Source organism: Oncorhynchus kisutch, linkage group LG28, assembly GCF_002021735.2.
Source record: "Oncorhynchus kisutch isolate 150728-3 linkage group LG28, Okis_V2, whole genome shotgun sequence".
NCBI classification, from domain to species: domain Eukaryota; kingdom Metazoa; phylum Chordata; class Actinopteri; order Salmoniformes; family Salmonidae; genus Oncorhynchus; species Oncorhynchus kisutch.
In genome coordinates, this window is record NC_034201.2 from 20,667,939 (window position 1) to 20,693,985 (window position 26,047).

A 26,047-nucleotide genomic window follows, 5' to 3' on the forward strand; every position below is an offset into this window, starting at 1 on the left:
GCACCAGTTGTTGTTTAGAAATATACATAGACCGCCACCCCTTTTCTTACCAGAGGCTGCTGTTCTATCCTGCTGATACAGTGTGTAACCCGCCAGCTATATGTTATTCATGTCGCCATTCAGCCACGACTCTGTGAAACAAGATATTACAGTTTTAATGTCCCGTTGGTAGGATATACGTGATTCTAGTTCTTCCACTTTATTATCCAGCAATTGTAAGTTGGCCAATAGTACCGATGGCAAAGGCAGATTAGCCACTCCTCACCGTATCCTTACAGGGCACCATGATCTCCTTCCGCGATATCTCCGTCTTTTTCTCCTGCGAATGACTGGGATGAGGGCCTCGTGTGTCTGGAGTAAATCCCTCTCTTCCGACTCATTCAATAAAAATGATTCGTCCAGCTCAAGGTGAGTAAATCCCTGTTCTGATGTCCAGGAGCTCTTTTCGGTCGTAAGAGACGGTAGCAGCACACATATAAATCTCTGAGAAAAATGATTTGAATGTTTTAATGATGCGAAATGACTAAAAGCAGTTTTTAGGAGTGATCCATCCTCAATCATTAGGTGAGACAAACATTTTCAGCTGCACCTTTAAGGGACAAACTGTTACCGTGGTGACTTGGGGACTTGCTTGTCTGTGATTGAAATAGACATGCTTACCCACAAGTGACTAAATCTACCCGCAGGTGGTGGGTGTTAATTTTCAACCCTGGGCATAAGGCCTTGCCAGTATAATTTTCCAACAGCTTTGGCTTATAGGAGAAAAGTATGCACGGCAAGTTAACCACAGTGTGGTTTGTGTTCTGTGTGTGTAAGCTGTGGGCCCGGCAGGTTCAGGTGGGGGTGTAATGGCTTGAATCACCTCCCTCCCACCACCTGTCTCAACACCTGTCCCAGTGAATCTGCTCCCTGTCTCTAGGTGAAAGCCCTAATGGAAGCTTGACGTTATCCAGATTGATGATGTGTGTCCTTTGAGAGGATATGTTTTGGTGTCTATTCAAGCTCTGCCCTTGTCTTCATCATGTAATTTCCCCATGCAGTGGACAGAATGGGTCTGAAGGGCCCATAAGAGGCGAGCTGAGCATCCATTCATTCATTCACCCCCAACCCTTTCATTAGAACACGGTAGACAGACTGCTGCTCAGCCTCCTCCTCATGCTTTGCCACTCCAATACGAGGTGCCGCAATGTGTTTGAAGTGCCTTTTTCCATTTTTAGTTAATGATTGGCCTATTTTGAATGAAAGAGAACGCTACCGCCGAGGGGACTTGATGTGCTGTGTGGCTCTCAGCGTTTGTCATCTCATGGACAGACAGAGCAACTGTACAAGGGCCCCTCTCTTGTGAGGGAGAGTCGTGCATTTATCTCCACATGAAAGGAGAATCATCCTATTGAAGCAGCTAATAGCAGAGCACATAAAAAAAAAATATATATATATTTTTTTTACCTAGGCAAGTCCAGTTAAGAACAAATTCTTATTTACAATGACAGCCTACCCCGGCCAAACCCGGACTACACTTGGCCAATTATGCGCCACCCTATGGGACTCCCAATCACGGGTGGTTGTGATACAGCCTAGACTCGAACAAGGGTCTGCAGTGATGCCTCTTGCACTGAGATGCAGTGCCTTAGACCGCTGTGCTATTTGGGAGCCCAATGATTCATCACTGAATACTTTTTTGGGTATAGTACTATGTAATTCTGACAGGAAGGGAAATTCATATGCATCAAGGATTTATGTGCTGTGCATTGAGCAGTTATTGAATCCTGGAACTAAGGGAATATATCCTGACTGAGGAATGATATATTATAATATATCCTGTTTGTTCCAGGCTGAGTTGTTTATTGTACTGCAGCAGGGATTTATTGTGAGTTTCCCAGAAAGAGCATGATTGTGAGTGGAATGGGCAGATGCCCCAGTCTGTGTTACCGTTGTCTTTGTTGCTCCACTGTGTCTTTTATGTGTCTAGATAAGCCTAGCCTATTTCGGCTATTGTTGCAGAGATTGTGATACAGCCTGTGTGGCCACTGTCCATGAAGTAAGCAGAACAGTCGGGCAGGTGGGATGTGCTTTGTTGGCTGCCTTTATGGGCAGGTGACATTTACAGTGCTTTCGGAAAGCATTCGGATCCCTTGACTTTTTCCACATTTTGTTATGTTACAGCCTTACTCTAAAATTTATTTAAAAATAAAATAAATCAACCCTCAATCTACACACTACCGCATAATGACAAAGCAAAAACTGGTTTTTAGACATTTTTTCAAATGTATTAAAAATAAAAGCAGATTACTTGAAATTGAGCTCAGGTGCATCCTGTTTCCATTGATCATCCTTGATGTTTCTACAACTTGATTGGAGTCCACCTGTGGTAAATTCAATTGATTGGACATGATTTGGAAAGAGAGACACCTGTCTATATAAGGTCCCACAGTTGTCAGAGCAAAAACCAGGCCATGAGGTCAAAGGAACTTGCGTGTGTGTCTTACTGCAGTGTCCTTTAGTAGTTTATTCTCGCTGTGAATCCTTCAATCATGTTTCTTTATCTAATAACTTTGTACAGCAATGACCCGTTGGAACTGAAACTTGGCATCGACATTTACTACTTTCGGTCTGGTAGAAGATTTGGTCAGTGCCATTAAGGAGCTGAATTTCGATACCCCTCGCTATTGATGGGGAATAAAACAGTTGGGCTGCTGTAACAGTTGTTAATTATTCATATGATACAGCGTACTATGTTGATGTTTACATAACATTTTAAATAGATCTTCATTAATATGTTTCACATCTGTGATCATTACTTTGTTTCATACTTATAACTATAACACACACTTGAACCCTTTTCAACAGATTTCTGGCTGAATAAGGAAAGGCCTTTACAGAATTAACATGCAAGTAATGTAAAGAAAGGGGGTTAGAATATTGTCAACTATGTTGACGCATTCAAACAACATTAAAATGAAAGGTATGCTACTTGAAATGTTAACCATTTGTGTGTGCAATGGACCATTTGCATTTTTGGGCCAAGTACCTTTGACCTTAAGGCAATAACATCTGCTAAACGTGTAGGTGACCAATACATTTTGATTTGAAGTAATACTTCAAAGAACTGTTCTTGCCGTATGGCCAAGTGCCTTTGAGCGCTAAATGTCAACCCATGTGTGTGTGTGTGTGTGAGACATTATTAGTAATAGTGATATATGGGAGGGAGCCAAGCATCTCCAGGCCCTGCTTACAGTCGAATCCCTCCGTGGCCAGGCTACGTTACATGCCCACTGATCATCTAGGCTAATGCCCACGGCTTATCTGATTCTGCCTGACTTCAACTGCTCTCTGTCAACACTGCTCAGAGGAGAATCGACCATGCAGAAGTCTCTCGCTCTCTCTCTCTGCCTCTTTGCTCTCTCTCTCTGCCTCTATTGCTGAATATTCATCAACGCGACACACTGCGCTCTGAATATTTAAGAGGAGCCACACAACACACATTTTCTCTACTAGGCTACACTCAATAGTTCAAGACTGAGATGTTATCCAGGCCTTCATTCTCTGACTGTTTGCTAGTTCAGAGTGTAGGCCTATAGCGCAGCAGTGCACTGTTGCTGTGGGGGGCATGCATATAGGCTGTTTCTGTGTCCCTAACCACTTTCAACTCCACACTCAGAGCTTCTCCCAAACGTAGCCCAAGGTTAACATGAGGCGTGGATATTCAGGCATATCACCTCAACTAAAAAAGAGGCTGATGTTTTTTTTTTTTTGGGGGGGGGGGTGACTTTCTATTGTTGTTGATTGTCCAAAGTCCATAGACAACAGGGCAGGTCCTGTAGGACCAGTAGCAGTCTGTTGTTTTGAATGGGGGGAGAGAACTGTGCAGCCTGCCTGGCCCCAGCCTCCATAGTATCCATTTATGTTTGTCATACTTTTTTGTTTGCAATAGCAACTTGCAACTCAACCAGCACTTGGGTAGTTTTGCTTTACATGGCAGTCAATATGAATAGGACTAATGACCAGTAAATGCGTAAAATTGCACCTGACAACAAGTGTTAGTGAATGTAGCATCATGTTTTGTTGAAAAATGTATTGTTTGGGAACGAATTGTGCTATTTAATGCTGGTAACAAGTTGTATGAAAGCAATAATACACTTGAGTCCATGTGTTTTGACATTTTTATCATGACAAAAATGGCCTTGTATTATTGCATAATTATACCATGTTTGAATGTGCTTGCTTATGTTCAGTCTTGGAGGTCTTATTTTTTTGCCTGGCTACCCAGACTCCTTGCTCCGGCCATACACTACGCCACGTCCACAGACGTTAGTTTAATCTCTGGAATGAGTCTGGAGCTGAGTACCTCCCCAACGATCCTTCAACGAATGTGAACACATTCGAGGCCGTCTGGTCCAAAAACCGATGGGTTAGACCAGAGCCAGAAAACACGTGGTTAAAGCGGAAGTTAAAAAATTAATTTGCTTTTATACGATCCAATTGCTGATGACATTGTTTTTGTACAATGCTCATCATGCCTTTCGTCACCAGGCTAGTCTTTTGGACTTACAGTAGGAACGTGTATGTGTGTTGGAGCCCTGCACGGACATGGAATTGAAGCACGAGCCCTTCTAGTTACATATCGCAATATTATTTTGATCGATGTTCTATTGAGCAAGGCAAAGGCTCCGCTTTGGGCTGAACATTGAGTTGTGTGAGCTATTTATAGCTAGCTACTTTTCGTCACTCTAAACTCCAACAAAAATCACAGAACATTGTTCTTTTATGTGAAACAATCTCTCAACATCGACAATGTTCTGGTCACCATGTTATGATCTTAGTAAGATATAACTGTACAGAGATGCGCAGAAGCAAGTGGCTCTGCCTCAATGTTTTTGATCAATTTAGTCATTCTTGAAAATAATGCCCGGCCCGTATCCTAGCTATCGATGGGGAAAAAAACGTCCCTACGTGGCTCTAACCCGATGTATAGTGTGTTTGTGTGTCCATGTGCTTCTAGCTGTCAGCAGCTACAGCAGTAATAGTAGTGGCTATTTTTACACCGCTACTGCAGCATTAGCTGGTTATTTCTTTCCTCTCCCTGTTTCCTCCTACACCAGCTGTGTGTGGTGATTTTGGTGTCTGCAGGGCCCAGAGTATCACCACAGTGCAAACATTGGATTGTGACTGTTATTGCAGTCCTTCACTCACACCCCCACACCACAACATACTCCTCAAGGCCAAACAGGCTTTAAAGTTTGATGTTTCTCTGTGGGAGAGAGAGGGTTGTTTTTAAAGTAATTATGGTTGGCTATTAGCCTAGCCTATGTTTTGTGGTCTCTGTCCAAGCCAAACTGATGTTTTGCCTTTTTATATTTGAGTTTAGGGGACATTTGTTTTTTGAATTGTGCTTTTGCACCTCTTGAGTGTTATTCACCACAGCATCCCTTTTGTGCTTCAGTTGCACTTCTCTACTCAGATGGGAATTCACAAACGGGCATTTTATCAGCAGACAGTGCTCTGACCAGGGGTCGCGACTAACTTTTTTGCCTCACTGTCCAGAAGTGCAATTTCAACTGTCCCAAACTGAACTTGAACTGTCCCAAAATTAAAACAGACAAACATCCATTACATTATTAATAATTATAATTTATTAATTGAACATGTCAACCATATGTATACAACATATTTAAGAGAGAACAATGTTATTGTGAACTGGTTACTGAATAAACTGCAGCGGTCTAAGGCATGTATCTCAGTGCTAGAAGCGTCACTACAGACCCTGGTTAGATTCCAGGCTGTATCACAAACGGCCGTGATTGGGAGTCACATAGGGTGGTGCACAATTGGCTCAGTGTAGTCCAGGTTTGGCCGGGGCAGGCCGTCATGGTAAATAAGAATTGGTTCTTAACTGACTTGCCTAGTCAAAGTTTTTATTTATTTTAACATTTCTTTCACTTACTTGCTGTGCTGTTTTGTTAATTTGTTCAGTCGTTTCATTCTCAAACAGGTTTTCTATGGAACGACATGTTTTTATTTAACCAGGTAAGCCAGTTGAGAACAAGTTCTCATTTACAACTGCGACCTGGCCAAGATAACGCAAAGCAGTGCAACACAAACAACAGAGTTACACATGGAATAAACAAACATAGTCTATATACAGTGTGTGCAAATGAGGTAGGATAACAGAGGTAAGGCAATAAATAGGCCATAGTGGTGAAATAATTACAATATAGCAATTTAACACTGGAGTGATAGATGTGCAGAAGATAAATGTGCAAGTAGAGATACTAGGGTGCAAAGGAGCTAAATAAATAAAATGGATAACAGTATGGGGATGAGGTAGTTGGATGGGCTAATTACAGATGGGCTATGTACAGGTGCAGTGATCTATGAGCTGCTCTGACAGCTGGTGCTTAAAACTATTGAGGGAGATATGAGTCTCCAGCCTCAGCGATTAAAAAATAAAAAATAAATAATAATATTTAAAAAAAAAAATTACATCTTTTTTTTTTTGCAGTTCGTTCCAGTCATTGGCAGCAGAGAACTGGAAGGAAAGGCGGCCCAAGGAGGAATTTGCTTTGGGAGTGACCGGTGAAATATACCTACTGGAGCATGTGCTACGGGTGGGTGCTGCTATGGTGAGCTGAGATAAGACTGGGCATTACCTAGCAGAGACTTAGATGACCTGGTGCCAGTGGGTTTGGCGATGAATATGAAGCGAGGGCCAGCCATGGTGGGTAGTATATGGGGCTTTGGTGACAAAACGGATGGCACTGTGATAGACTGCATCCAATTTGCTGAGTAGAGTAGAGGCTATTTTGTAAATGACATCGCCGAAGTCAAGGATCGGTAGGAGAGTCAGTTTTACGAGGGTGTGTTTGGCAGCATGAGTGAAGGATGCTTAGTTGCGAAATAGGAAGCTGATTCTAGATGTAATTTTGGATTGGAGATGCTTAATGTGAGTGGAAGGAGAGCTTACGATCTAACCCGACACCTAGAATATGTGGACAATTACAAATACCTAAGTCAGAATCGCCCAGAGTAGTGATGCTGGGTGGGCGGGCAGGTATGGGCAGCGATCGGTTGAAGAGCTTGCATTTAAGAGCAGTTGGAGGCCACAGAAGGAGTGTTGTATGGCATTGAAGCTCATCTGGAGGTTAGTTAACAGTGTCCAAAGGACACGTGGGTCCTTGCTTGTCAAAAAAGATTCACATCAAATAACACTATTTGACCAATCAGGACCTGAATATGACTGCACGTCACAATTTAACGCGTTCATAAAATTTGTAAATGTAATTATTACACATTGGTTACACTATCACTCGTATTTCATATGCCACAACAATTCATCGATACGTGTGCTATGATACTGGTAAAGTTTTCTCACGCACCAACAGTGCTGGTCATAAAATAAAGCTAGCTAGCTCATGGATGCAAACAATGTTCTTCCCCAAAAACATAGCAAAACGACACAATCTGTTTTAGTAACTAAAGTTAGCTAGCTAACTATATAGCTAGGTGTCATCTAAAATAATCCTAATTTAACTTCTTGCGTCGAGCAATCCCGTATCCGGGAGCGTAATCATAGCCTCAAGCTAATTACCATAACGCAACGTTAACTATTCATGAAAATCGCAAATGAAATGAAAAATATATTCACTCACAAGCTTAGCCTTTTGTTAACAACACTGTCATCTCAGATTTTCAAAATATGCTTTTCAACCATAGCTACACAAGCATTTGTGTAAGAGTATTGATAGCTAGCATAGCATTAAGCCTAGCATTCAGCAGGCAACATTTTCACAAAAACAAGAAAAGCATTCAAATAAAATCATTCGGATGTTTTCAATGAGGAGACTCTCAGTTAGATAGCAAATGTTCATTTTTTCCAAAAATATTATTTGTGTAGGAGAAATCGTTCCGTTTTGTTCATCACGTTTGGCTAAGAAAAAAACCCGAAAATTAAGTCATTACAACGTGTACTTTGTCCCAAATTAACTCCATAATATCGACAGAAACATGGCAAACGTTGTTTAGAATCAATCCTCAAGGTGTTTTTCACATATCTATTTAATGATAAATCATTCGTGGCAGTTGGGTTTCTCCTCGGAAGCAAATGGAAAAATACACGCAGCTGGAGATTACACAATAATTGCGACGGAGGACACCAAGCGAGCACCTGGTAGATGTAGTGTAAAATGGTCAATCTTCCAATGATATGCCTACAAATACGACACAATGCTGCAGACACCTTGGGGAAATTACAGAAAGTGTAAGCTCATTCCTGGCGCATTCACAGCCATATAAGGAGACATTGGAACACAGCGCCTTCAAAATCTGGGGCATTTCCTGTTTGAAATTTCATCTTGGTTTCGCCTGTAGCATGAGTTCTGTGGCACTCACAGACAATATCTTTGCAGTTTTGGAAACGTCAGAGTGTTTTCTTTCCAAAGCTGTCAATTATATGCATAGTCGAGCATCTTTTCGTGACAAAATATCTCGTTTAAAACTGGAACGTTTTTTTATCCAAAAATTAAGAGTGCCCCCTATATCGAAGAAGTTAAAAGATGGTTCTTATTTGCTTAATGATGGTTGTGCCCATCTGTGAAGCTAGCCAAATAAGGATTCGCCACAATAAGGATTAGCCACAATAGTGGACTTTGCCGTTAGCCTTCAAAATAAAAGTATGGCATAATTCTACTATTTGTATTCATTTTCGTCACTGTCAATTACATACTTTTATTTTGAAGGCAAACACACAACCCGGTCCGGTAGAGCCTCACTAGCCAGAAGAAGCTAGCTGGCTGCTGATAACATTAGCTTTGGGCAACAGGGTTAAGTAGCTGGCTAGCTATTTATTTTCATGAACTGAAGTTCAATTTCAGTAGGCGATCAACAAGTGGCAACCTAGCTAATACTTACTCACAAGGATTCCTAAATCATTGCTAAGAATAATGAAAATGACTGCAGGTTCTACTGGTCATTGTTTTCAGGCTGGTTGTATTGGTGTTAGCTAGGTACCAAGCCAAAGCTAGCTACCCCAGAAGTTGCTGTTGAACAAATTATGCTTTATTTACCAACGCAGTATTGTAAGCACATAGTTTGTAGCCGGTGTTTGTAGACTTTTTCTACAGCTTTGACAGTGCTACTGTATTTTCTTTGACACGCAAAAAGCCGGACGTTCCTTAGTATGTGTCGTGTCTGGCTATGACATGCTATTCTATAAAATCCTTTCTCCATAATTAATATTACCTGATTGTGCTAATCATGTAAATGTAATTAACTAGGGCACCACAAAATAATATTTATAGAGCTGTTATCTTCCGAATAAACTCTTAAAGACCTATTAATGTTTTACATCAATAGCAATCAATATTAATCGTCATCTTTTAATTCAGTCTCATCTGAAAGTTTTAAATTCTTGGTTATCTTCACGAACCCTGGCTAACAAGTTGAATCAGCAATACAAAATTGGGTTTATTTATTTACTAAATGCCTAACTAATCACACAGAATTACATATACACAATGAATTATACCTTGATTACAAATAGCGTCATAAAGGAACACGTCCCTAGCGGGCGGAACGGATATGACAGCTGGTTACACACAAGAAAAGGGGCTGGGTTTGAGTGAAAGAGCGGGAAGACTGAGGGACAAAGGGAGAAGCTGTTCTATCGTAAATACAGTATCTTATGCATTCTAAATTACCACCAAAAATGCAATAAATATTTACTCCGAGCTGCGCTTCGGTAGGTTGGTGGTAGATGGAAGGTCGTGTTGCCAAACAGAGTCCTCTGTCCTTTGAAGAATGTCTCCGGTGGTCAATTGGATACGTTGTAGTAACGTCGTTGTGTGGTAGACGGGATACTCTGTCTGTTCTTTCCTAGCCCGCGTTTGCAGCTGCTGTTAACTCAACGGCTAGGAGGTATCACTTCTGTAGTGAATAAGAGTTCATACCATTCGCAACCAAAGCTCACGCTGTGTTTGGCTTAGTTCTGTAGTTGACATGTTAGTCCTTTTAACGCAGAGGCTGCAGACCTCACGTACTTGGAACAGGAGGTTACATTTTTGTCAAGGCTTTATATAGTGGCGCGAGAAGGGTGTGTTTGAAAAGTTTTATAACCCATGTCTCTTCACAGGGGCGAGCCACTGATTGAGCAGAGCCCTAACCTTATGAAAACCCAAATCTCTCATTTGGAAGCTAAAATTACATTTCAGCTCTTCACCAATAATTTTATATTCAAGCATTTAAATTGAACCACAATTCCATGTGAATCCGATAACTACACTGTGCAGACTTTCCACTGTAGAGTTTGTCATCCTATCATTGATGAGAATGTTTCAGATGACAACCGAACTGACATCATATTCATTAAGTACCACCGCATATGTTCAATTGGTCAGATTACCAGAATATAGTTAATTTCCCTACACCTTCTGATGTTTCCAGAATCTCTGTTAACCAAGGGATTTTCAAATGTCACATCAGTAGGGTAGAGGGAGGAAAAAGGGGTGAGGAGGTATTTATGACTGTCATAAACCTACCTCCAGGCCAACGTCATGACATATGTATGCCATGAAGTTAACCTGTCGGGGTTCCGCCTGCTAGCGGAACCCCTCGCCAACAGCCAATGAAATTACAGGGCGCCAAATACAAATCAACAAATCTCATAAATCAAATTTCTCAAACACACAAGTATTAGGCACCATTTTAAAGATACAATTCTCTTTAATCCAGCCACAGTGTCTGATTTAAAAAATGCTTTACAGCGAAAGCTCCACAAACGATTGTTAGGTCACCACCAACTCAAAGAAAAATCCAGCCATTTTTCCAGCCAAAGAGGAGTCACAAAAAGCACAAATAGAGAGAAAATGAATCACTAACCTTTGATCTTCATCAGATGACACTCATAGGACTTCATGCTCTAGTCGGCTGGCCCTCGCTACATATTCGTCGCCAGACCCACTGGCTCCAGGTCATCTACAAGTCCATGCTAGGTAAATCTCCGCCTTATCTCAGTTCACTGGTCACGATGGCAACACCCATCCGTAGCACGCGCTCCAGCAGGTGTATCTCACTGATCATCCCTAAAGCCAACACCTCATTTGGCCGCCTTTCGTTCCAGTTCTCTGCTGCCTGTGACTGGAACGAATTGCAAAAATCGCTGACATCTGCTATCTGAGCAGTTAATCGATCGCTGCAGCTGTACATAGTCTATCGGTAAATAGTCCGCCCATTTTTACCTACCTCATCCCCATACTGTTTTTATGTATTTACTTTTCTGCTCTTTTGCACACCAATATCTCTACCTGTACATGACCATCTGATCATTTATCACTCCAGTGTTATTAATCTGCAAAATTGTAATTATTCGCCTACCTCCTCATGCCTTTTGTACACAATGTATATAGACTCCCCTTTTTTTCTACTGTGTTATTGACTTGTTAATTGTTTACTCCATGTGTAACTCTGTGTTGTCTGTTCACACTGCTATGCTTTACCTTGGCCAGGTCGCAGTTGCAAATGAGAACTTGCTCTCAACTAGCCTACCTGGTTAAATAAATGAGACAAAAAAAATGTTACACAATATATGTATGTTTTGTTCGGTGAAGTGCATATTTATATCCAAAAATCTTATTTTACATTGGCGTGTTATGTTCAGTAGTTCCAAAACATGCAGTGAAATTGCAGAGCCACATGAATTCACAAATACTCATTATAAATGTTGATAAATTCAAGTGTTATGCATGGAACTTTAGATACACTTCTCCTTAATGCAACCACTGTGTCAGATTTAAAAAATAATAATAATTACGGAAAAAGCATAATCTGAGAACGGCGCTCAGACCCCAAAACAGCCAGAGAAATATCCGCCATGTTGGGTAGTCAACATTAGTCATAAATAGCATTATAATTATTTGCTTACCTTTTAATAATCTTCATCAAAATGCACTCCCAGGGAATCGCAGTTCCACAATAAATGCTTGTTTTGTTTGTTAATGTCCATCATTTGTCAATTTATGTCCAAATAGCGTAGTTTGTTAGGGCGTTTGGTAAACAAATCCAAAATTGCGTTCAGCTCCAGTCGGACAAAAAGTTAGTTATATTACAGGTCGAAGAAACTTGTCAAACTAAGTATAGAATCAATCTTTAGGATGTTTTTATCATAAATGTTCAATCATGTTCCAACCGGAGAATTCCATTGTCTGTAAAAAAGCAATGTAATGACATACCTCTCATGTGAAATACGCATGACTGAGAACGAGATTGCTGGCAGGCCCCTTAGTCAAACATTTCCCATCCGGCCCCCCTTCACACGAGAAGCCTGAAACAACGTTCTAAAGACTGTTGACATCTAGTGGAAGCCTTAGGAAGTGCAAAATAACCCATATCCCACTGTGTATTCGATAGGGGTGAGTTCAAAAACTACACACCTTAGATTTCCCACTTCCTGTTTGGATTTTTTCTCTGGTTTTAGCCTGCCATATAAAGTTCTGTTATACTCAGACATCATTCAAACAGTTTTAGAAACTTCAGTGTTTTCTATCCAATACTACTAATAATAATAATATGCATATATTAGCATCTGGGACTGAGTAGGAGGCAGTTCACTCTGGGCATGCTATTCATCCAAAAGTGAAAATGCTGCCCCCTATCGCAAAGAAGTTAATAGCAGTGACGCTATTACTGTAACTCCAGTAGGGCAACATCTGAACAATAGCGTATTTGGTAGTGTGTACCAGTGCTCGACCAGTCCATGAAAGCCAACATCACCCACGACAGAGAACGGTTGATTGTCAATGGCAATGAATTCCGTTATCTTGGCTTTAACCTTTTGAGTTGTCTCGCTGAAATTTTCTTACTCTTTCAAATGACTGCTCGACTTGTTGACTGCTCGATCCACACCGCAGACATTGTGGGCTAGGTTAGGAATGCTACGTGACGTCATTACGTCATGTACCTACACATTTTTGGCTAATATCGTCCGATTCCGATATGTTCACCAATATATTGTGCATCCCTAATTACAAGTAAGACGTAATGTGGTATATTGTTTAATTTCATTTTTTTGTGACCGGGGTCTTTTAACCAAAATATCACAGATGAGAAACATTGGGAGGTTAGCGTGGAAACAAGTCATGTTTGTGCCTGTGAGATTGAGTCTGACTAGTATCCACGTTGCTTCTCTTCCCTAGCAGTAGAAACTCAAACATTAAAAAAACTACCTAGCTTGTGAACAAAACAAAGTCTTACTTCAGTTGACTTTCGTTAAGTAAATTTAACTACATTTTTAGAAGGCATAAAAGTTCTGTCACTCAGCTCTTCACGTGTGCACGCACAGCCCCAGCCAGGCAGTGTTGCAGCGGGAGGCCAAAATAATTTACACATTTTAAAGTGTGCATTCGGTTCGTGGCCAGGAAGAGATTACCATATTCTCTAGAATACCATAGTAACTAGCCATAGCCTACAGACAATGCAAATATCACAGCAACTCCAGGCACACGCAACCTCCGCTCACCCACAGACTGGGAGATAGTAAAATGTGCATTCTAATAGGCCTATTTTCCCAACATTGGAATGATATTCTAATATTATACATTTCCATAACATAAATAATTACATGTGTGAGGTCTAGTCAGCCATATCATTGTTTGAAACCTGGATGTTTTACGTAGTTTATCTTCTCTTGCTTTTAATAGCCTACAGCCAAAATAGAAAAGCAGATAAAAAAAAAAAACGAATTCTTTAAGATTTCCTGATATGCCATTGAAACCAGAATGTATTATTCTACTGTCCAAAAGCATTAAGGCACAATCCTATTGTTGCATCTTCAGATATTCACTCTTTGTAAGTTTCTACCATTAGGCTGTATATCCGTCTCTGTTGCATTATTAAAAACTGCTCGCATCGGGTGCGCGTTTTAGAAATGTTCTCCCGTAATAGCATTTTGTAATATTCACTCATATGGCTGAGACGAGTGAACACATTGATGCGCTTGTAATGTGAGTTAATCATAGTTTATCAACTTTTAAGCTAAATGTTTTGATCTGTTTCATCAGCCTCGTCTTTGTGTTTAAACATTTTAGTATGGAACCACTTATCGTCCCTCAACTGTCCCAAATTCTGTTTTGACGACAGGACACCCTTCATTTCGAGCCCTAGCTCTGACTGATGTGTAGCTACTTTTCACCTGTACATTTCTCTATGTAGCTTACTTTTCTCTGGTAAAATGCTAGATTAACTTCAAGCAAAACATTAGGAAATATAGCTAGCTGCGTTCTTTCTAAACATTAGAAAAAATAAAAAAAAGTGAATTTACTTGTGCGGCTGCTAGCCAAATTGCAGTTCTGTTGTCATCTGATGAAATGTTGTTTTCTGCCGAATGTTGCACTAATGTATTTTCTGTGAAGGAAAACTATAGTTGCATGCCCCTGATCACTCTAAAGCAAAAAAAAAAAAACACGGTTCACTATCAATATAAAGTACAGGTGAAATGGTTTAAAACACAGATTTTCTGCATTATCTAAATGCAGATTTTTCAACTCTAATGCGACCCTTGGGGCTGTTTCAGAAGATTCTTTGAAGATTTAACCTGATGCTCTTGAGTCAGAATACATCAGTTTCACACCAGAGATTGTTTTTCCCTGGAGCTGACAGGCCTCAGGCTCTTGAGACAGCGTAACCACCTCAGAGTCCCCCTATCTAACCTGAGGGCTGTTATGTGTCCTGTCCTCCTGTCTATCACACAGGTGTGATGTGACCTCAATCTTCTCTCGAAGACTATAGAAACAGACCGCGGTTCAGATGAACAGCAGCAGCATTCCTTCCACTTCATTCCGTTACATAACGGAGATGGAATTTTTGCTGAGGCTAGTGACGTTACACACTCGCACACAGCTGACATCATGAGAATGAAAAAGGGCAGGGGGAAATTCCAGAGAACGAAGAGAGGGGCTCAGCAGATCTGAGTCAGACACAATGCAGTGGAATGATGAAGTTGAAGCTGCCACTGTGCTGCTGTTAGGGGTCATTGTGCTGGTCTCTGGTCTAAACGGCCTGCTCATTGTGGCTGAACTCCTCACCTCGAGGTGGAAACAGCTCTGATTATGTTAAGGGCTGTGGCAGCCTGGCAGCTCCGTGTAGCCGATCTGAACAGGGGTGTTGGAGATAGAGAAACGTGCTGACTTTGCTATAGCTGATCCCAGAGCCACTATTCCACCCCCCACTGAGCACAAATGGCTTTCAGTTTTGGCATTTGGGGTATTTATTTTGGAGTGGTCAAGTAATCTACAGGTTTCAGCGCTTATTCCAGTTTTGGACAAAAGGCCTTTATGAAAGCATTAATAGGCCTATGTTTTGGGAATACAGTAATATTTAGGCTAATTCATTAATAATTTGCACCATATGCTGTTAAGCTCTATCTAGATTGACCTGCCTAAATATATAGCCATATACACTGAGTATACCAAATGTCAGGAACACATTAAGAATATTGAGTTGCTTCCCCTTTTGCCCTCAGAACAGCCTCCGTTCATCCGGGCATGGACTCTACAAGATGTTGAAAGCATTCCACAGGGATGCTGGCCCATGTTGACTCCATTACTTGCCACAGTTGTGTCATGTTGGGTGGTGGATACACTGTTGAGTGTGAAAAACCCAGCAGCATTACAGTTCTTGACACTCAAACCGGTGTGCCTGGCACCTACTACCATACCCTGGCACCTACTACCAAACATTTTGTCCTGCTGATTCACCCTCTGAATGGCACACATACACAATCCATGTCTCAATTGTCTGAAGGCTTAAAAATCCTTCTTTAAACTTCTTAGGGATAGGGGGCAGTATTTGGAAGTTTGGATGACTGAGGTGCCCAAAGTAAACTGCCTGTTACTCAGGCCCAGAAGCCAGGATATGCATATGCATGGTAGTATTGGATAGAAAACACTCAAGTTTCTAAAACCGTTAAAATAATCTATGCGAGTATAACAGAACTGATTTGGCAGGCGCAACCTCGAGGACAATCCATCCAGGATTTTCAATGCTTTTCTATGGGGAAGCCAAATTATTAGGACCCAGATTCCACTAGATGTCAACAGTCTTTAGAAATTGTTCAATGTTTTTTAAAATTTAAATTAAGAAGTAGTTGTGTTCTTTCTAAGTGTCACTCAGGTCTTTTGGTGCTCGTGAATGAGAGTGCACCCTGTTTTTCTCTGGTATTGGGAACGGCTTATTCCATCTTAAATTTGATCTATTATTTACATTTTAGGGTACCTGAGGTTGGATTGGAAACGTTGTTTGAAATGTTTGGACCAAATTTACAGGTAACTTATTAGATCCTTTGTAGGCATGTTCGGCGAGTTGTAACCGGTGTATTTCTGAATCAAACACGCCAACTTTTTGGGATATAAAGAAGGACTTTATCGAACAAAATGACCATTCATTGTGTAACAGACCTTTGGGATTGCAAAAAGATGAAGATCTTCAAAGGTAAGCGATTTATTTTATCGCTATTTCTGACTTTCGTGACTCATCTGCTTGGTTGGAAAATGTTTTTCATGATTTTGTATGCGGGACACTGTCCTCAGGTAATCGCATGGTATGCTTTCGCCGTAAAGCGTTTCTGAAATCTGACAAAGCGGCTGGATTAACATGAAGTTCATCTTTAAGCCGACGTATAACACTTGTATTTTTTATGAATGTTTATTATTACTATTTCTGTATTTTGAGTTTGGCGCTCTGCAATTTCACTGGATGTTGTCGAGGTGGTTTGATAGCGGAACGCCTGCGTCAGAAAGGTTAACCTGTGGATTTAACAAGTGACATCAATAAGGGCTCATAGTTTCACCTGGTCAGTCTATTTCATGGAAAGAGCATGTTTTGCATACTCAGTTTATATGAAGGCAATGCAACAGAATTTTAAAAGGTAACTGCTTAACTCACCGTATTAACAAGTAGTTTCTGTTCACCCCTACTGGTTAAAAGTCCCTCATATTCCCCCTCCACCACTCAGTAGTGTAGCAGCAGGACTAAAGTGTGACCAGTATGTATGGTGTACTGTACACACGTGAGTTCTGTCTGTTCTCCAGGTTTAGCTCTCTTGACAGCCATGCAAGCTCTATTTAGACATATCACCATGACCCCTGCACCATTTTTCACTACCAACCTCCTACCCCGACGACTCCGAAACTGTGTCAAGGATCGAATGTCCTTGCCTAATGTAGGCCTACACACAGACACAAACAGGGTTGAGTGAAACAATATGCAGAAAGGAAAGCAGTTACCTATAGCTTGTCATTATGGGCATAGTCTGATTCTTTGGGACCAAGGGAGTGTATTACTAATACGGTGTGCGGTGTGTTGCCTGAAAAAGGAATTGGAAAATGTTTATGGTTCCCTTTCAAACAGCCACATTTTTTACCACATTCTTATCGACATTTGCCTTATTATATTTGTCTTATTATGGATCCCCATTCCTGGGGCCCTCAGGCTCCTACTCCATTACCACATACAGTTTAAGTCGGATGTTTACATACACTTAGGTTGGAGTCATTAAAACACATTTTTCAACCACTCTTTTTCCCCCAACATTTTTTTTGTTAACAAACTATAGTTTTGGCAAGTCGGTTAGGACATCTACTTTGTGCATGACACAAGTAATTTGTCCAACAATTGTTAACAGACAGATTATTTCACTTATAATTCACTATCACAATTCCAGTGGGCCAGAAGTTTATAAACACTAAGTTGACTGTGCCTTTAAACAGCTTGGAAAATTCCAGAAAATTATGTCATGGCTTTGGAAGCTTCTGACATCATTTGAGTCAATTGGAGGTGTACCTGTAGATATATTTCAAGGCCTACCTTCAAATTCAGTGCCTCTCTGCTTGACATCATGGGTTAATGAAAAGAAATCAGCCAAGACCTCAGACTTTTTTTTTGTAGACCTCCACAAGTCTGGTTCATCCTTGGGAGCAATTTCCAGACTCCTGAAGGTACCACGTTCATCTGTACAAACAATAGTACGCAAGTATAAACACCATGGGACCACGTAGCAGTCATACCGCTCAGGAAGGAGACTCCTTCGGTCTCCTAGAGATGAACGTACTTTGGTGTGAGAAGTGCAAATCAATCCCAGAAAAACAACAAAGGACCCTGTGAAGATGCTGGAGGAAACCGGTACAAAAGTATCTATATCCACAGTAAAACTAGTCCTATATCGACATAACCTGAAAGGTCGCTCAGCATGGAAGTAGCCACTGCTCAAAAACCGCCATAAAAAAGCCAGACTACAGTTTGGACATCGGTAGAATATATATGTAGATCTTGCATAGACTAGTCGAGTTCAGGAGCTCCGTGCTGGGTAAGGTCTCGGTCATTGTTGGGTAGATTGGCAGGGTTTAAAAGTTTTTCCATGCAAGAGATGTCTTAGATCATCTTCTGCGAATCTATCATTTAGGCTGTGGATCAGGTGCGAGTCTTTGCGTGCACACTTTGCCATCCCCGCTGAAGAGGAGTTTGTGGCTTTTGTAGTAACCGGGGTTGGCAGCAGTCTCATCTATGAGCTGTTGCTCATACACGCCCATGTTGTCTGAGGTATATGGTAGGGCGGTCCTGGTTGCCGCAATCATCGGCTTGATGTGTGCAAGAGACACATTTTATTTATGAAAAACAGGTTCAGTTTGTCCACGATTGGAAGCAAATCCAGCAAGAAATGGGTTATTGCTGTGAAGGCAATTTTCTGTGCCTTTTGATGTGTGGAAGGACACAAGTGCAACACGATGTGCACCGCAGTGCACTTTGAGCTGGTACAGATTTCTCTCCCGCATTCTCTGACCCACCCCTGTGCCTTTTCCAGTCATGACACTTGACCTGTCGCTGCCCAGTCCCATCACCTTTTTAAAATCGATAACCTTGGATTGGAATGTTGCTAGGACAGCATTTGTGATTGTTTTGGCATCTCCATGCGGTATCATTACATTTGCTAAGAACAGTGTTCGCCTGGCCCTCATGCACATACCTCACAAACATCAAGTTTCTTTTTGACTGCAACTGTCACAGATTTTAACTCTGATTATTCCAATTTACGGACTCTGTATTTCCTGAATGCCCTTCTCAGTTAGTTTGACCGATGGCATTTTGCATTTGCGCAAATGCTGAAGTGATGTGTGTAGGTGGTACTCGACTGAATGGCAGGGCAGACGCTTTTATTTTTGTAGCTCTATCAACACTGGAAACTTGCTGTCTGCTATTTCCTTTTTTGCCGTACAGTATATAGTCCGCAGTTGCACAGTTTTGGAGTCGTCTGTTTACTTTTCTGCCTCTTCCAATGTTACTACAAAACATTTACGGTCTGAAGCAATACTGCATCCCTGTGGTCGTTCTGCATGGCGTTTTTATGCACTTTTCTAATAGGTTGCGCAGCCTGTGGTGAAGGAATTATTTTTTCCCACACTTCTCACATAAACATGTACTACTTTTTCCTTTTCTGTGGGAGATTAGCATTAGCTACAGCATTCTCTTCTACCCTAGCTGTTTCTGTTGCTGCGATCTCTGTCACTTTCTCGGTCACAGTCTCCGTCTGTCGCACTCTGCCTCACTTTCATTTCAATTTGCGGAGGTGTTAAAGAAACTTTTTATGTTTTTTTGTTGTGTTAATTGACTTGTCATTGTTTGTTGGCTAGCCATTCCAATTATTCAAGCTTTTTTTCCTTCAGAATTCCAGCGGTTTAAACATACAGTACCTAGCAACAAAAATGCCACTGACAATATCTTCCACCACACACTCCTGTCCTGCACTGCCGCAGAGACAGAGTGTGTTTTGGATGCAACTTTTCGGATAATCCCAGTGAGTCTATTTTAAATAATAACATTGAGTGTCATGGTCAGTACACCTGTGTTTTTCAGAATGCAAAAAAAAAAAATGTCTGTGTAATAAATAAATCCAGTGTGTAAAAACGCAGAATTCTGAATGGATCATGTCTCTCTCTGCTTCCTTAGCCTCTGGGATTAGCTGTAGCATTTCGGGTTGGAGTTACTTACTCACCATATAGCATGATGACAGATCATTCCTCATGTAATATTTACCTGCCCTAAATATGGTTTCTTTTTAGCTTTTACTTAGAAAGCGTTCAATCCAAACAGGAGTTACTCACTGATCGTTCCTCTGCTATCTATGCTTATGCTCAGACACCATTCAAAACAGGAGTCTGACGGCATGGTGAATGTTTAACACAATGCTTGGATGATGAGGCTGCTCTGTGGCTTTGTTTCTCTGAAGGCCAGGTAAACGGCTTGAACCGGAGATGTGCTAAAGCTAACAAAACGATGATTCACAGGCCAGTGTTCTGTGTTCACACAAGCCTGTTGCTCATCATCTGCAGTGTTATGCTGCTGCTTATTTCCCTGACGAGTTGACTGCCACTGTCTGAGTCGTTTACTCACCGCTGAATGGTGTTTGTGTGACAAAGAGTATTGCTAGCCAATATCCATAGCTGCTTAGCTCTGGGCTGGTACACTGCTCTGGTTGTGGGCCTGTGATTTGACTATTTATTTATTTTATTTTTTATTTTAAATGGGACAGACCCGTCCGTAGTCAATGCCTGATTTATCTGATTGGGCTTAAGGCATTGCTCTTGTCTGGGCGGCTTATGGAGACCCTGGTAACTGCTGAGCAGGTTGGGTTAAGGAATGTTCTGTAGCCAGCGACACACACAACACTGTCCCAGGTCAGCTTTCCAAGCCTCAAGTATATAAAACTAATCCACCACAGAGCTGTCTCAGTGCTCAGGGTACACACACACACACAGAATGATTGTATAGGCCAAATTGTTCTTAAACACAGAATGCTTGTTTATTTTTTTCTACTTTACCTTGTGTGTCATGGGGTTGGTTTAACACAAGCAAGTCAGCTATTGTGTCTTCAATCTTACGGCGTTGAACAACTTGATGCTTTCCTGTTTGCTTTTCTCTATTTTGTTACAGGCAGCCAAGCTGCTCACTGTGCGTGCGAGTGAGCTAGGCTGGCTGAAGGTCTTCCTCTTTGTCTGGGATATGGCTTTAGTTAAGTGTGTCTTCCTGTTGTTGGCCCTGACATTAATGTAACACACCAGGAAATGGCCTGATCATGTTGACCTGATTTAGTTTGCGCTCTCACTTTAAAAAAATATTTTTTCTTAAATTTGAGGCTAATGCTTTCTGATGACTGATATGGACTGAATTCTCACTTTGCATATTTAGAGTTATTGTATAGGCCTAGTGCAATAGGCTAGTCATTTGGTGGCCATATGCCTTTTTACATCTCTCTTTCCTAGAGGTGTGTTTGCAGTGAACCTACCTAACGAGCATCCGCTTTACTGCCTCTCACTGTGTCTTGATGTTGACTAATCCCCTAGTTTCATGTTCCAGCATGTCTGTCTGCGTGATAGAAATGTAGGCCAGGAGGAAAAGGACTGAAGACAATGCTTGTACAAACACACCCACTAGCTTGCTTGCTAACTTGTTCTCACACACTGCATTCAGTGTTTATACCATTGTCAGTCCACAACACTGCCCCCAGGTTACTTTAAGGTGGGTTAAAAAAAAAACTTTGGGTGTGGTATATGTGGTAAATTCTCCTGCATTTCTTCTGTGTTAAGTGGGTTAGAGAGTGAATAACCTCTTGCAGTCTGAGTTTAGGAAATGTTGTGGTATCCCAGGTGATCCTCTCCCTCTGAGGAAGCTGGGAGGCTCTGTTATTATGACTCAAATACCCTCACTCTGGAGTGCACACACCACAGCAGAGCAACTTCTCTTAAATAGTTACTCAATGAGATTCTTCAGAAGGATTTAAGTAATGTCCTTAAAAAGGAGGGTCAAAGCTTTTATTTTTGCAAAGATGGTAGCCTACTTGACTGGTCTTATTTTACAAATTCTGTGAACCTAAAATGCAGTGTTGGCCTATCTTTGAAAAGCCATTTTAGATATTGAGTAGATTGTGAGACAAAATTCAGCCTAGTGGGTATCTGTCCATTTAAGATGGGTAATTCTCTCCCCAGCTCTGCTCTCTCCCTGGTTCAGAAGCCCACTATCCCCAAGACCAGGGCTGCCCAACGTTTTTTCTGGAGATCTACTGTCCTGTAGGTTTTCGGTCCAACTCTAATTTAGCATATCTGATTCAGCTAGTTAAGGTCTTGTTGTGCAGATAATTAGTAGAATCAGGTCTGCCTCACCATCTTACATACGCATGCCCCATTCAATAAATTTAGAACCAGGAACAGATATAGCCCGTGGTTCTCTCCAGACCTGACTACCCTTAACCAACACAAAAACATCCTATGGCGTTCTGCATTAGCATCGACCAGCCCGCGTGATATGCAACTTTTCAGGGAAGTTAGAAACCAATATATATAGGCAGTTAGAAAAGCCAAGGCTAGCTTTTTCAAGCTGAAATTTGCTTCCTGCAACACTAACTCAAAAACATTCTGGGACACTGTCCATGGAGAATAAGAACTCCTCCCATCTGCCCACGGCACTGAGGATAAGAAACACTGTCACCACCGATAAATCCACTATAATTGAGAATTTCAGGAAGCATTTTTCTACGGCTGGCCATGCTTTCCACCTGGTTACCCCTACCTCGGTCAACAGCACTGCACACCCCACAGCAACTCACCCAAGCCTTCCCCATTTCTCCTTCTCCCAATTCCAGTCAGCTGATGTTCTGAAAGAGCTGCAAAATCTGGACCCCTACAAATCAGCTGGGCTAGACATTCTGGACCCTTTCTAATTGTTGCAACCCCTATTACTATCCTGTTCAACCTCTCTTTTGTGTCACCTGAGATTCCCAAAGATTGGAAAGCAGCTGCGGTCATCCTCCTCTTCAAAGGGGGGGGACACTCTTGACCCAAACTGCTACAGACTTATATCTATCCTACCCTGCCTTTCTAAAGTCTTTGAAAGCCAAGTCAACAAACAGATTACCGACCATTTCGAATCCCACCATACCTTCTCCGCTATGCAATCTGGTTTCAGAGCTGGTCATGGGTGCACCTCAGCCACGCTCAAGGTCCTTAACGATATCTTAACCGCCATCGATAAGAAACAATACTGTGCAGCCGTATTCATTGACCTGGCCAAGGCTTTCGACTCTGTCAATCACCACATCCTCATCGGCAGACTCTATAGCCTTGGTTTCTCAAATGATTGCCTCGCCTGGTTCACCAACTATTTCTCAGACAGAGTTCAGTGTGTCAAATCGGAGGGCCTATTGTCCGGACCTCTGGCAGTCTCTATGGGGTTGCCACAGGGTTCAATTCTTGGACCAACTCTCTTCTCTGTGTACGTCAATGATGTCGCTCTTGCTGCTGGTGAGTCTCTGATCCACCTCTACGCATACGACACTATTCTGTATACTTCTGGCCCTTCTTTGGACACTGTGTTAACTAACCTCCAAACAAGCTTCAATGCCATACAACTCTCCTTCCATGGCCTCCAATTGCTCTTAAATACAAGTTAAACGAAATGCATGCTCTTCAACCGATCGCTTCCTGCACCTGCCCGCCCGTCCAACATCACTACTCTGGACGTTTCTGACTTAGAATATGTGGACAACTACAAATACCTAGGTGTCTGGTTAGACTCTCCTTCCAGACTCTCCAAACATCTCCAATCCAAAGTTAAATCTAGAATTGGCTTCCTATTTTGCATCAAAGCATCCTTCACTCATGCCAAACATACCCTTGTAAAACTGACCATCCTACCAATCCTCGACTTCGGCGACGTAATTTACAGAATAGCCTCCAATACCCTACTCAATAAATTGGATGCAGTCTATCACAGTGCCATCCGTTTTGTCACCAAAGCCCCATATACTACCCACCACTGCGACCTGTATGCTCTTGTTGGCTGTCCCTCGCTTCATACTCGTCGCCAAACCCACTGGCTCCAGGTCATCTACAAGACCCTGCTAGGTAAAGTCCCACCTTATCACCCCCATAACCAATTCTTCCTTTGGCCACCTCTCCTTCCAGTTCTCTGCTGCCAATGACTTGAACAAACTGAAAAAATCTCTGAAACCAGAAACACTTATCCCCCTCACTAGCTTTAAGCACCAGCTGTCAGAGCAGCTCATAGATTACTGCACTTGTACATAGACTTTCTATAATTTAGCCCAAACAACTACCTCTCCCCCAACTTATTTATTTATTTTGCTCCTTTGCACCCCATTATTTCTATCTCTACGTTGCACATTCTTTCACTGCAAATCTACCATTCCAGTGTTTTACTTGCTATATTGTATTTACTTCGCCACCATGGCCTTTTTTTTGTTGCCCTTATCTCCCTTCTCTCACCATTTGCTCACATTGTGTATATAGACTTATATCTCTACTGTATTATTGACTGTATGTTTGTTTTACTCCATGTGTAACTCTGTTATGTTTCGAACTGCTTTGCTTTATCTTGGCCAGGTCGCAATTGTAAATGAGAACTTTTTCTCAACTTGCCTACCTGGTTAAATAAAGGTGAAATAAAATAAATAAAACTACATCGCAGTGTTGTGGCGTCACTACAGCCTGGGGTTCGATCCCAGGCTGTGTAACAACCGGCCGTGACTGGGAGTCACATAGGGTGGCACACAATTGGCCCAGTGTCGTCCGGGTTAGGAGAGGGTTTGGCCAGGGGGACTTGGCTCATCGCATTCTAGTGACTCCTTGTGGCGGGCCGGGTGCCTGCAGGCTGACTCCGGTTGTTAGCTGAACGGTGTTTCCTCCGATACATTGGTGCAGCTGGCTTCCGTGTTAAGAAGTGCGGCTTGGCAGGTCATGTTTCGGAGAGTGCAGGCCTCGACCTTCGCCTCTCCCGAGCTTGTTGGGGATTTGCAGCAATGAGACAAGATCGTAATCACGAAATTGGGGCAATAAAGGGGGTAAAAATGTATGACAAAAAAATATATCTTTAGTGGCTTGTATTTGAAAAAAGAGCAAAGCCAACAGTACCTCACTTCAGTTCTTAGTCCTCTGTTTCCTAGAAATGTATCCAATGCTTTGATATACATATTTCATTGATTGCTAAACAGAACATGTAACTGTCTTCGTTAACTGATTGCTCACTCCCTCCAGGTGTGTCTCATGCCACCCTCCTGCACACAAAATCCCTACGGGGCCACCGGGAGTGTTTTGAGAAGTACCACCTCATTGCCAACCAGAAGCTGTCCCGCTCCAAGGTCTCCCGCAGTCCCTACGAGGGCATGAAGCTGGCCCTTAGCCAGAAGATCAGCCGCATTGTGCAGTACGCCCAGAACAAAGACTCTGTCAGCTCAGAGGGGAGTCCTGGCCGTCGGGGGGGCAAGCACCAGCTCCTCTGCTACAGCCAGAATGGAGACCGTAAACTACTGCCCCAGTCGGATGCCCAGGTGCCCCGCTACACCCCACGCTGGAACCAGGGGATTGGGGCAGGAGGGCTGCCGGACTACGCCACGAGTATGCTGGAGTGCCACTCGGCCGAGGAGCTGGGGCTACTGGAGGACGGGCGCAGCCTCGGGGCCCTGTGGGGGGTCACAGGGAGGAGGGGCGATCTTCACCGCAGCCACAGCCAGTCTTCTGGAGGAGACCACCAGACACTGCATTCAATCAATGGTCACAGCAGAGACGAGTGTGAGTTCGCTTTCAGCCTCATTTACTTTACACCACTAACAATAATTAGCCTTCCTCATTTCCTAAAACACCACAGGTCAGATTTTCTCTACTCCTCTGTTCTCCAGAAGTGTGTTCTTGTTCACCCCCCCCCCCCACCCCATGGATTAAAAGCATTGTATTGGTGTAGCATAAGCGTGGCTAGATGGAGCCTCGCGGAAAGAGTGCATCATTATATAGCCAGATTGTTATTTAGCTGGTTTCTGAGCCTCTATAGGCTCCTCGTGAACTAGGCTTCCCTAAAATGGGAAGCCTGGGGAAGTTCCATGGAAGAAATCCTCTAAAGAGGGGTCAGAACGCGCCGTAAATATGTGACGTCTTGCAACACGTCAAACCAATCAAATGTCTTGTTTGGGTGGTGCTCCAAAGATGCTCACCAGATTAGTGCTGTA

The 26,047-nt window shown here is 42.2% G+C and overlaps 1 protein-coding gene across 1 annotated transcript in view; it reads left to right on the forward strand.

Annotated features, from left to right (window-relative positions):
* Positions 1 to 26,047, forward strand: part of LOC109873288 (protein EURL homolog) — a 61,420-nt gene that overhangs the window by 14,152 nt on the left and 21,221 nt on the right. Inside the window, exon 3 of the mRNA XM_020464929.2 lies at positions 25,083 to 25,616. Within this exon, the coding sequence (XP_020320518.1) occupies positions 25,083 to 25,616 (534 nt within the window). The remainder of the gene's footprint in view (positions 1 to 25,082; positions 25,617 to 26,047) is intronic.